The sequence below is a fragment of the Eptatretus burgeri genome, chromosome 5 (genome assembly GCF_056783735.1).
Source record: "Eptatretus burgeri isolate ZD-2024b chromosome 5, Ebu_testis_v1, whole genome shotgun sequence".
NCBI lineage: Eukaryota > Metazoa > Chordata > Myxini > Myxiniformes > Myxinidae > Eptatretus > Eptatretus burgeri.
The window spans coordinates 71,878,975-71,892,375 of record NC_140965.1 but is presented as its reverse complement, the minus strand read 5'-3'; the positions used below and the strand labels follow the sequence as shown (position 1 = coordinate 71,892,375).

At 42.1% G+C, this 13,401-nt stretch overlaps 1 protein-coding gene across 2 annotated transcripts in view; it reads right to left on the bottom strand.

The window, feature by feature from the left end:
- Positions 1 to 13,401, bottom strand: part of LOC147026674 (calcium-activated chloride channel regulator 3A-1-like) — an 85,952-nt gene that overhangs the window by 15,415 nt on the left and 57,136 nt on the right. For both annotated transcript variants that reach the window (XM_085882365.1, XM_085882366.1), the window contains exon 9: positions 5,900 to 6,006. In XM_085882365.1, coding sequence (XP_085738491.1) covers positions 5,900 to 6,006 — 107 coding nt within the window. The remainder of the gene's footprint in view (positions 1 to 5,899; positions 6,007 to 13,401) is intronic.

The window sequence follows — 13,401 nt, the reverse complement described above, 5'->3', positions numbered from 1 at the left end:
CCCGACAGGCAGATCGCCTGGTTCAACAGAAAACGGATTGGTGATGTAGGCACAACATGTAATGTCTGGGAAGTAATGCATCAACTCAGTCTTGAGCAGTGGGAGGTGACGGACGATTTCTTGGGAAAATTCATCATTGAGCTCGCTCTCAAGGGTAGTCAGGAGTTCGAACATTCCGTAGCGTTTGCTCTCCACGTTCTTGATCCAGAGGTCCAACTTCCGGACAAACGCTCCCAGCTTCGAGATGAAGTCTGAGACAGTGCAGTTGGGCCCTTGGAACGACAGGTTTAAGTGGTTGAAGACCCCAAAAATGTCCGACAGGTAGGCCAACCTTGGGAGAAACTCCTCGTCCTCCAGATCTTTTTGAAAATCGTGTTCTTTCTCCGTGAAGAATATGAGGAGTTCATCCCTCAGTTCAAAGAGATGCCTCGTTGTATTCCCCCGGGAGAGCCAGCGAACCTCTGTGTGGTAGAGGAGACAGGTGTGGTCGGAGCCGAGATCTTCACAGAGCAGTTTGAACAGCCGAGTATTCAGGGCGGATGTTTTGACGAAACGAACTATTTTGATTAATCGGTTCAAGCATGATAACAAATTCGGAGGGAGTACCTTAGTGCTAAGGGCGAATCTGTGTATGAAACAATGGACACCGGTGGCGTTTTTTTTTGTTTTTTTTTTAAATACTTCCTTAAAAAATTTTTATTTTTTTTATTTTTTAAAGGTTCAGCCCGAAAGTGCTCGCGAACCACCTGGAAGGCCCTCGCGTACCACAGGTTGGGAACCTCTGGGCTAGAGGATGGTGGAGAGGCTGTATATGAAGGAACTGCTACTGATAACATTAATGGTTAGGTAGCAAAAAATAATCAGAGTAAATAATTACAGGAAGGATATAATGAAGTCTATTCCAGTGAGTTATAAATCGGGAGGCAGAAAGAAACCACGGTACTTGAGTAAGGGGGGGTGGGGGGGTTAGTCATTTAATCATTTAATCTAACAAATCATTTAATATTACCTTTCACAAAGATACAAAGGTTCAGGCACAAGAGAGCAATAAAAAAAACAAATCCAACGTTTTCCTTTTTATTTCGAAAAAAATTATTTTTCCTAAAACTCCCTGACACTCACTGATGAATCTCTGAAAGTTTGACGAGGATCCGTTCAGCCATTTCTGAGAAAAATGGCAGCACACAGACAGACAGACAAACAGACAAACATCTCTCTTATAGTGAAGATAAAATAATGTGACTGGAGTCGGTCTTGTATTAGTATAGGAGTAAACAGGAGCTAGTTAAGAAAATAACTCGACAAGACAAAAGAGAAAATGGGAATGATATTGCCAAGAATATTTAACATAATTGCAAGGCATTCTTTAAATAAAGAACATGAAGATGAGCTAAACCTATGGGTTAAAGAAACAGCTTTAAGAAAAGTGCAGGCCAATTGAAGACTATCACGGGGAGATTTGTTAGTGATGAAAATGAGACTGCAGGCTTCTTAAATAGTTATTTTAATACAGCCAAAACTCACTCGAGCATGAGTTACATGAGTTAAACTTGCTCTAGTATGAGTTAGCCTTAAGGCAAACTCACTCGAGCCCATGATAGTCGAGCTAAACTTACTCCAACATGAGTTGGACTTATGTTAAACGCCAGCATGAATTATATGAGCTAAACTCACTCCAGCACGACTGATGTGAGCTAAAATCATTCCAGTACGAGAAAGATGGGCTAAAACCACTGTGGCACGAGTAAGAAGACCTAAGCTTACTTGACCAGAAGTTAAACAAGAAAAAGAGCAATCAGAGATATCAGACCCTTGCAAGGATTTGTTTTGTGTGGGGTGTTGTGTTGTGTTTGTGTAGTTTTTTATGGTGTATTTTGTGTGGCGTTTGTGAACTGGTGTGTTACGTAATTAATAATAGACATAATTAGAACTGCCACTTTATAAATGCTGGCAGTGATGACTGGTTCAGCCATTTCAGAAAAGAAGATTTTTGAAGGTTTAAAAAAACAAAAACAATATGGCTGCCGAATCACGTGACCGATAACGTCATCAATTTTTTTTTGTGTGGACCATTTTATCCTTGACGACACTCAAAAATGTTCATACTAATCGGATATGGTGTTCTACATCTGCAATTATGACATCATAATGAAGGCACCTATGATATCATAAAAATCACACTCATTCCGCATGAGTTCTTGCTGTATGCCAAGTTTCAATTTTTTCCTTCGTGTGGTTTCAGAGAATACAGAGGTACAATTTTTCCCGTTTTTACAATATGGCTGCCACACCACGTGACCGATGACATAATTATCATTAAAACATTCTTCATGAGGAGTTGCACCAATGGTGAAAGTTTTGTCTCAATCTGACAAGCAGTTGCGGAGGAAAACATTAAAGTTCTGTGCAGACAAATAGACAAATAAACAACCAGTCATAGACTGGTACTTACGAAATTATCAACTTGACCTCTGACCTTGTCTAATAAAAGCTGTCTCGAGAGAAGGTAGCGATGCAAACCAGAAGTTTCTACGATGATTCTGTACCAAACAATCAAAAATCGAATGTTTGACCTCACTGTGACCTTGACCTTTGACCGATTTTGACCAAAATCTAACCAGCACAAGCTATCACCCTCCTGAATCACGTGGTGTAATTTGACATTGGTAGCTTCTTCCGTTCTCGAGTTATTGTGTCTACAAACAAACAAACACACACACACAAACAAACACACAAACAGATGACGGAAGTCATCAATATACTTACGAAATCTAAAGATTTCGTAAGTAACAAACAGACAAACAAAGAGACCCAAATGCAATACCCTCTCCTTCGGCGAGGGTAATGAGCTAAACAGACTGCCGCATGAGTTGTATGAGATTTAATCACTCCTGCACAAGTTAGATGAGCTAATCTCACTCCGACACAAGTTAGATGAGCTAATCTCACTCCGACACAAGTTAGATGAGCTAATCTCACTCCGGCACAACCAAGATGAGCTAAACCGACTGTCGCATGTGTCAGGTGAGCTAAACGCACTCCGGCACGAGTTAGATGAGCTAAACACACTCCGGCACGAGTTAGATGAGCTAAACTCACTGCAGTGAAAGTTTGATGTGCTCAACCCACTCAGGCACAACTTAGATGAGCTAAACTCACTCCTGCATGAGGATGATTAGCTAAACCCACTGCAGTATGAATTAGAGCTAAAATAATTCCGGCACGAGTTAGTGAGCTAAACCCACTGCGGCACAAGTTAGATGTGCTCAACCCACTGCGGCACAAGTTAGATGAGCTATACTCACTCCGGCATGGGTTATATGAGCTAATCCCACTCTAGTGGAAGTTAGCCTTGAGGTAATGTCGCTCCAGTAGGAGTTAGCCTTGAAGAAAACTCACTCCAGCACATACTTGCCTTTAGCTCAACTCACTCCAGCATGAAATGGACTTAGCTAAACTCCAGCACGAGTTAGACTTCAGCTTGTTGTCATGCTAATCATATCTGTGTTTATCTGCACGAGGCCGACATGTTTTTGACAAAACCTGCGTTTTGGGTATTGGGGTGTAAATGTGGTTGAAGTACCCTAATACAGTACAAAACAAGAAAAAGAGCAATCAGTGATTGCAGACCCTCACCAGGACTTTTTTGTGTGATGTTTGTGTCGTTTTGTGTGGTGTATTTTGTGTGGTGTTTGTGTACTGGTGTGTTACATAATTAATACGAGACATAATTAAAACTGCCACTTTATAACTGCTGGCAGTGATGACCGGGTACCAAGACGTCCCGCTTTTATGCAGCATTGCTTTGGTTGGACACCTGACCCTGACCCATGACATTTATTGTTATTCAATTTAATTTAGATGGGATTAAAATAAATTAAATTCAAATCAAATGAAAGAACAAATAGGGGCAGTCCTGCATTGGAGTAATCAAAAGGAACCCAAACAAGCAAAAAGCAATGCTGAAGTCATCAAAAGGAATCTGGATAGGATTTACATTTCAGCTGCTACTCCTCTACCCTCAAACCCATCCAGGCACAGCTAAGTGGGCCTTATTCAAAATATAAAAAAAATAAAAAAGAACCCACATCAATTTTTTTTATATCTTTCTGGCTGCCAGACCATGCATCCGATCAAATTGAAATTTAAAACATATATTGCCCACCACTATTAAACTATAATTGTGAAGTTTCACATCGATTGATTGAGTGGTTCCAGAGAAAACAATATTTCATATTTTTCTTCAATCCAATATGGCTTCCAAACCACGTGACCTATCAATTATTCCTTAACAAACTTGGACACCCATGGCTTGGGGAACATTTGCATGAAGATTTCCCTCGATCTTTCCAGCCGTTCTGGAGAATAAGATTTTTTATAGGTTTTATAGTAAATCCAATATGGATGCCAAACCATGTGACCTATTACATTATATGTGTGAACCTTTTGTTCCTCATGGATAGGTGGTCATACGTATAAAGTTTCACCTTAATCTGTTAAGCCACTTCAGAGAAGAAGATTTTTGAAGGTTTTAAAAAAACCCAGTATGGCTCCTGAATCACGTGACAGATGACATCATCCAAAAAATTTCTGTGAACCATTTTATCCTGAGATGATCCTCAAAAATTTTCATACTGATCAGATTTAGCGTTCTACATATGCAATTATGAGTATGACGTCATAACGAAGGCACCTATGACTTCTTAAAATAGCTCGTATTCCCCATGAGGAGTACTTGCCGTGTGACAAGTTTCAATGTTTTCCTTTGTGTGGTTTCAGAGATACAAAGGTCCAAATTTTTCCCTTTTTTCCAACATGGCTGCTACACCACATGACCTATGACGTCATAATTATCAATAAAACATTATACTTGAGTAGTCGCTCCGATGTTGAAAATTTCGTCCATATGACAAGCGGTTACAGAGAAAATCACGTGAGTTCTGTGCGGACAAACAAACAGACAGACAAACAAACAAGGAGACATCGTGCAGGGCACGATACTTGCAAAACCCAGAAAACAAATTTGACCTAAAAAAATAATTGGTGGTTGAATTGAATGACCAAATATGCAACTCCTCTTCAAATTTCAAGTCAATCGGGTGAAAATTGACAATTTTAGAAATCTGGCCTATGTTGTCCTGTTGGCCAATATTGATCTCGAAAATAATTGGCGGTTGGATTCAGTGACCTGAAATATAAATCCTCTTCAAATTTCAAGTCAATGAGATGAAAATTAAGGATTTTAGAAATACCTCTTTAGTTGTTGACCTTGGACCTATGTTGACCTTTTGTTCCATGTTGACCTAAAAAATAATTGGCTGGTTGAATTCAGTGACCGGAAATATAAATCCTCTTGAAATTTCAAGTCAATCGGATGAAAATTGAGGATTTTAGAAATACCACTTTAGCTGTTGACCTTTGGCCGATGTTAACCTTTTGACCTTTTGACCTCAAAACCAACAGGCTTCTTTCTTATGACAAACTCTACCATGTGGTGAAGTTTCGTGAAGATCGGTTTAAAATTGTGACCTGTAGGCGACAAACAGACAGACAAAAAGACAAACACAGACAGACAGACAGACAGAATAACAAAATCGACTAACCAATATGCTTGAAAAATCTTCGATTTTGTAAGTAGCAAACGGACCCAAATGCAATACCCTCTCCTTTGGTGAGGGCAAATATCAATGAGATGATGAGACCAAAGGAGATAAACTCATCTTTTTCTGCTGTTCAGGGTAAGAAAGTTGAGGGAAGGATTAACAATAAACATAAACCAAACTACCAAAGTGTGACCTCACCTGTTCCTGTTCCTGAGCTTCTTTCAACTTGTAAGAAATATGCATGAAGTGTGTGTTGTCACTATAGTTCATTCATTAAAGTGAACTGTGAAGTTTACCTGAATGGGCTTCAATTTCACTTCTTCTCTTTGTGAAGCAGAAGAAATGAAAGAATCAATCACACTATTGGACTGAACGTTGTCAGAGGCGAAGAATCTCTTTCCATCTAGGATTGCAAGTGAAATATTATGACATGTCACTTCAAAGGTACGGGTCAAATTCAATGATTGTCTAAAGGTTTTTCTGGCATAATTCATATGTATAAAATAATGACTTGTCTGACAGACGTTCATCTCCCAATGGAGTGTGGTTGTAGATGGGGTAAATGAGGTGGTAAAGTTATTTTTTAGTTGAATTCCATGGAAAATTATCACTCGCAGAATACCCACACTATGGATGATGTTCTAAGTATGCAACACCTTCTTCTGGCATGTCCCTTTATTTGAGCAGTGTATAGACAACGGCCCGCTGCCTCGATCGCTCCCGAAAAATAAAATAACCCAGATTACACACATGAAGAAAAAACATGTGTCCTGTTTATGTGCATATATAATACATTGTGGTGAAATGGCTTGGATAATTGCAATTGCATTGGCCCATAAGTTGACAAAAGAGGCCTGAAACCAAAGGCCAACACATACTGTCGCCTTCACTAGGCCCATGATGCCGATTGGCGCCCACCCTTTTGATATTTGAAGATCTTTTGAACAGTCGCTTCACTTATTTTACATTGAACGGAAAACTTATAGGGAGGGAATGGCAAGACATGCATACATACATACAAATATATACGTATGTCCAAGAATGAACCAACTTTTATATCTACAGTATAGAAGGTTGGACGTATACATTTTTAGTTAATTATCTCACCACCTGAATGGACATTAGTTTTTGCGCATTGATGTCATGGATACTAAGTTTCAAAACGATCCGATGAGCCACCGAGGAGTATGGAAAAAAAACTAAAAATTAGTAATGCACCCAATGCCTGACTGATTGACTAAAAGGACATGGTTATGCTTTCAGGAGCTCGTCGACTCTGTCGTTGACAATCTAAAAAAGAAAAACAAGGTGAAGCCAGCTGTGAAACCGACCCTGAAGGAAGCCATCATGGTCGACCCACGTGACTATATGACTATTAATAACACGGCACTTTTGAAATGACTTAATCTGCCTCAAAATGCTCAGTGCGCTTGTGCAGAACGCCCAGAAAGTTGAAAGGTTTGGGCCAAAATAAAATGTATCGTCCGAGGTAAGGATTGTTACTTGGAATTGTTCTGAAAAAAGCTGCAACTACTGAAAAAAATTCCTGAGAAAGGGCTGTGCCTCTGCACAATGAAAACCTTGAAGAAATTTCTCAGCTCACTGATCAGGCACATGCTCATACTGTAAACCTGCGACCATGTGGGCTGGCGCAAGGCCCAAGTGGAGAAACGTGTGTTACACCCCCCCCCCCCCCAGCGGATTGCTACCAGTGAATTGACTGTGTGTCTGGATTAGGTGTTTCTGAACACCGATGGGAAGGTCATATCTGGGGCTTGTGCATGCACAGGGTAAGTTGAAAATGATGATATTTACTATTAATTATGTTGTGGCAGGGGAGAGCTCCAGGAACTGAGAGCTGTTATAAATATATTATTTGTTTGGTTTCAAGGCCTCAAGTGAAATTTTACTCGATTTTTGCCTCTATTGCTAAAAGTTGAAGCGTGTGTGTGTGTGTGTGTGTGTGTGTGTGTGTGTGTGTGTGTGTGTGTGTGTGTGTGTGTGTGTGTGTGTGTGTGTGTGTGTGTGTGTGTGTGTGTTATATCCACGGCTGATGTGAGAGTGTACTAACAGTAAACGCATCGAACTTGGCAACTCTCAATAAAGGATATTTCTCATATTCCTATATTTAGGCAGACTTAAAGTTGGGTTGGGGCAGGGGCAGGGGGTTGAGGACTTGAAGAAGAAAGGGGAAGTGGAGGATAGAGAGTTGGAGTGGGTGGGGGGAGGAATAGAGTTGGGAAAGGTAGGTTGGGGCTTTGGGGGGGATGTTGGGGGAGTTCAGGACTTGGGGTTGGGAGGGACTTGTGTAGTTGGGGGGGGGGTGGCAGGGGTTGAGGACTTGAAGAAGAAAGGCAGAGGACAGGACAGAGAATTGGGGTGGGGGTGGAAGGAGGGGGACAGAGAACTGGGATAGGGGGTTTGACGACTTGAGGTTGAGAGGTGGCGAGGGGATGGGTTGAGGACTTAAAAGAAGAATGGAGTTGTGGGTTGGAAGTCACATTTTACACGACGTGGAATTTCAACGGACCCTGCCATTATACTGTCAAAGGACATTCCTGGCAAACTCCCTAAATATTCCACACTTTATAGGGAACTAATTACCTCACAACAGCAGAGTTGAACCGGATTATTTGCTGGTTACTATATACACTGTAATTATGTGTGCTCCTTCTGTGTCTGTCATGTTTTACTCTGGAAGGTTTCTGCTGTTATCTACACTAATAAAAGGCAGTGTGTGTGTGTGTGTGTGTGTGTGTGTGTGTGTGTGTGTGTGTGTGTGTGTGTGTGTGTGTGTGTGTGTGTGTGTGTGTGTGTGTGTGTGTGTGTGTGCGTGCATGCTCCATACCTCCAAAACCATAAAACCGAGCTGCCTGAAACTTTGCATGCACACTAAGAAAACACCAAAGAAGTGCAGGAGTGAAAATTTGGAGTTTGGGTTAATTTAAACACCCCTTTTGAAGATAATTAACGGCCTTATTTAATTACCAGCAAATATCACCTGTCGCTTCGCTGATGGTAAAACAAAAGGGGGGAGGGAGAAAAAGAGGGGGGAAGATGGAGAGAGGGGTGGGGTAGAGAGAGCGAGGAGAGTGAAGAGATGGAGGGGTAAGGAGAGAGGAGGGAGGGGGAGCGAGGAGGGGTGGGGGAAGAGAAGACAGTGTGAGGAGAGAGGAAGGGAAGGCAGACGTGTGGTCGTGTGGTGGAGCGTTAATTACGATTCATACCGTCTCATCAAAATTATTCTGCATATATATAATAACAGTGAAATCCACCTTCGACCGGTCATAATATATACACGGCCCGGAGACAAGCTCCTGTCCAGACAAATCCGGAGACTAACTCGTCCAGGCATAAATACCACCTGGACGTGTCCGGAGCCAAGCTGTTGGGAGACAAACACCGCCTGGATGGATCCGGAGACAAATACTGCCCGGATGCGTCCAGAGACAAACACCACCTGGATGTGACCGGAGCCAAGCTGGCCGGATACAAACACTGCTCGGATACGCCTGGAGACAAACTCCCGTCCAGACATAAACATAGCCAGGACACGCCCGGAGAGAAAACCTGCCCGGGAACGTCTGGAGACAAACATATATCCGTATGGATATGTCCAGAGAGAGAGAGAGAGAGAGAGAGAGAGAGAGGAGAGGAGAGGAGAGGAGAGGAGAAGGTCTTCAAAGCCAGTCACCGACTGGGAATCCTCTGTCGTGCAAAATCCTTCCTCGGCCCATCTGAGCTCATGACCACATACAAAGCTTTTGTCCACAGCCTGATGGAGTACTGCTCTCCCCTCTGGGCTGGTGATCCCACCTCTCACCTTTCTCGGCTTCATGCTGTGGAAACCAATGCATTTAGGATTATCAGTATCTCCCGCAGCGAGGCTGAGTCTTTGGGCCTCTCACTCTCTCACTGCAGGCAGGTCGGTGGTCTTTCTGTCTTCCACCCTCTCCTCTCCAGTCTCGCCCCCCTGCTCTCTCTGCGAATATGCCCCACCCCCATATTTCCGCAGGGCCCTCAAGGTCCACCAGCAACCCCCCTCTGGTAAAACTACCAAAATCACGAATCACTGCTCACCTTCACTCTTTCATTCCTCTTTTTTCCCCACCTTTGGAATAAACTCCCACACTCTCTTCAATCCCATTCTTCCCTCCAGGCCTTCAAAACAGCTGTTCACCACCACCTCTTATCTTCCCCAATCAAAAACCACGATCTTTTCTACTCCCTTTAATCCACCACAACCCACCTCCTTCAAATTCCCTGCTTCCCTTCATGACAGTCCCTGTTGTGTCCATCTTGTATACCCCATGTTCCCCGCCCCATTCCTCTCCCTTCCACAGATCTCCCAATGCCTCTGTTCCCCACTGTTTTGTCCTTCCCTTTCCCACCCCTCTTGTCTCCTGCTCCCCTTGTTGTGTGTTGTGTGTTAGCTCTCATATGAGCCTCGACAATGTAATCAAAAATAAAAAAATATAAATAAAAAACATTATTCTTCATAAGCAGTTGCATGTGACGGGTGGAAAAACATTTGGCTCGGTAATTTAGAAAGCACGTTAATAAGGCAAACAGCTCGGAAATCGGGTGTTATTTTACAACAACTCACTCAAGGTGATGGAGCACAAAACACTTGCTCAGGGTGTCAGAGCACGAACCACTCACTCAGGGTGACGGAGCACAAACGACTCGCTCAGGGTGACGGAGCACGGACCACTCGCTCAGGGTGACGGAGCACGGACCACTCGCTCAGGGTGACGGAGCACGGACCACTCGCTCAGGGTGACGGAGCACGGACCACTCGCTCAGGGTGACGGAGCGCGAACCACTCGCTCAGGGTGACGGAGCGCGAACCACTCGCTCAGAGTGACGGAGCACGAACCACTCGCTCAGGGTGACGGAGAACGAACCACTCGCTCAGGGTGACGGAGAACGAACCACTCGCTCAGTGTTACGGAACACGAACCACTCGCTCAGGGTTATGGAGCACGAACCACTCGCTCAGGGTGACAGAGCACGAACCACTCGCTCAGGGTGACGGAGCACAAGCCACTCGCTCAGGGTGATGGAGCATAAACCATTCGCTCAGGGTGATGGAGCATAAACCGCTCGCTCAGGGTGACGGAGTAAGGACCACTTACTCTGAATGACGTGGCGCGGAAAAAAGCATCCGCAGAGATTAAACGATTCACTCAGAATGACGTAGTGCGGTACAGTGCCGTCATCGACAATGCGTGCTTGGCAAGTGGCTTAAGCCCTCATGCAAGCACTCCAATTAAATGGTTGATAAGTAACGGTTGGCCAGACTGTCACTGCACACCATAAAGGATCTGTTAAACTTTAAAGCAGGTCTTCACCGCGCACGCAGCAGTGAGTGAAATATAATGAATTAATGAAATAAAATGACTTCATCCACAAAAGAGTTGCAGCTTAATGCAAAACAACCCTGGAGACATCGCAAAGTTCAATCGCCCGTGAAATAAACATTGCAGAAAATCGGCTATTTTGCCAGCTCGTCTGTACATCGGTACTTCATGTGGTACATCGGTTTGGCGTCCGCATAAACGTTATAACTTTTTGACATCCGTTTTTTAAAAACCAGATTTGCTTTGATTTCCTGTCGAGCACCTCGCGAAACCTCGGAACAGATAAACACAGATATGGCAGATGCTATGGATAGGCAGTCCCTCTGGGGGACGGCGTGAGGTCTTGAAGTGAATGCATTAAATCATATCGCTCAATGAAGCTGGTTAATTTTGGCAAGTTCCTAAATTTTTTTGTTCACTCAATAGAATTCTCCAAACAGGAGAAAAAGATAAGTTTAACACTTTGGAAATTTCACATTTTCTTGTGTATTTTGTGTATAACATAGCCTTGCCTGCTTAAATTTAATAGGTATATTGACTTAGTTATAAGACTCGTTATTTCTTTAAATTATCTGATTTCACAACCGATTTCACCACTTATTTAGTCTGGACGATATCCGATCCTCAAAACCAAAATAATATTTCGATGACATACTATAATTAGATCGTGAGAGTAGATTGTGGAAAATCGCATCATATAATGCATGGAATCGCTCCAAGCTCCTTAGTTGAAAAATATAGTACTTAAAAAAGCGATGTACACAACAATTCATAGAAATGATGAACAGGCATTCAATATGAGTGAGGAAATTGAAAAAAACAACTTTATCGTTATGAAATCTTTGCGGCCTGTTCCAAGTCAAGGCATGGTTGAGCAGGCAAAAAACACATGGTGGCTTCAGACCCCAGCGAGGTTACCCAAGAATTGCCTTTCGTTCCCAGCGAGTGAGGTGGCTGAGGATCGCCTGATGAAGGATATAATTAAATAATGCCATTAATTATCTTCAAAAGGGGTGTTTAAATTAACTCAAACACCCAATTTTCACTCTTGCACTTCCTTGTAGTTTTCTTAGTGTGCATGCAAAGTTTCAGGCTGCTAGGTTTTATAGTTTTGGAGTTATGGAGGAGATACACACACACACACACACACACACACACACACACACACACACACACACACACACACACACACACACACACACACACACACACACACACACACACACCCTTTTATCAGTATAGATAAATGTGGTTAGATTATCAAGTTTATATGTTGTCAATGTGATTTGGTTGTCATATTTACATATTTTGTGTAAATGTGATTAAGATGTGAAATAATTATAAACATCATTGCTCACTTCACATTGGCATGCTCGCACAGGTAAGGGCAGCCTGGGGCAAAAACTGAAGCATCATTATAGAAAGGTCAAAACATGAATGAACGAGAACAGCACCAGGTGGAGCATATCCCTCCTCCATGCTGAACAGTTTACGTTTTGCATCCCACGAACCAAAATCGAATCGGCTTGTTGTCACCTGATCAGATCATCCACCAAGTTTTGTCCGAATCTGTCCAACACTGTTTTAAATACAGTATTATGCTATATATATATATATATATATATATATATATATATATATATATATATATATATATATATATATATATATATATATACACACACATATATGTATCGTTTTTAGCCTCATCTCTTAATGGTGAAGAAACACTTTAGAAATTAAAAAAAATTCGTTTATCCGGATTTGGATTTGGATCTTCCCCCAAATTGAAGCATTTTATCCTTGTCACACACCCAACCTGTCCACCAAGTTCTCTCTGAAACCGTCGACAACGTTTTGAGGCATCCTGCTCAAGGATAGACAAACAGACAAACAGACAAACAAGAAAGATGTCCTGCATAGCAGAATTCAAATAAAAATTCAAATGTGAAATTCAAATAAACAATAGGTGCCATGGAAGCAGCAATTTGGTAATTTGAAAAATTTGACCTATCAAGTGTATTTACATGATGGAATGCTGTGCAAAACAAATTTGGTTTATCCTGTACATTTTCTAATTACCACCTGATCGGTGTTTTATATGTTTTGGATGGCATTTACCCTGACATTTGACTAATTTTGAACAGATTTTATACACATATACCTCACATGCGTACAAATAAGCTGAGTCAGTTTCAATCTCCTATCTTGAAAAATTCCTGAAGTTTGGCAATAATAAAATCACAAAAATGTCCAATTTGATTATAATGGGGTGAAATTGTTGCCATGGACCCTGTTTTCTCTCTGCCACGTGGGACTTTTCCTTATGTTACTAACCAAGATGAGCAGAACCTAAAAAAAAAGAAAGTTAAATTTAATTCTATTTTGCATCCTGTTAGCTTGGTAATTAGCCTGGTGTTGGCCTCGTGGTAAGG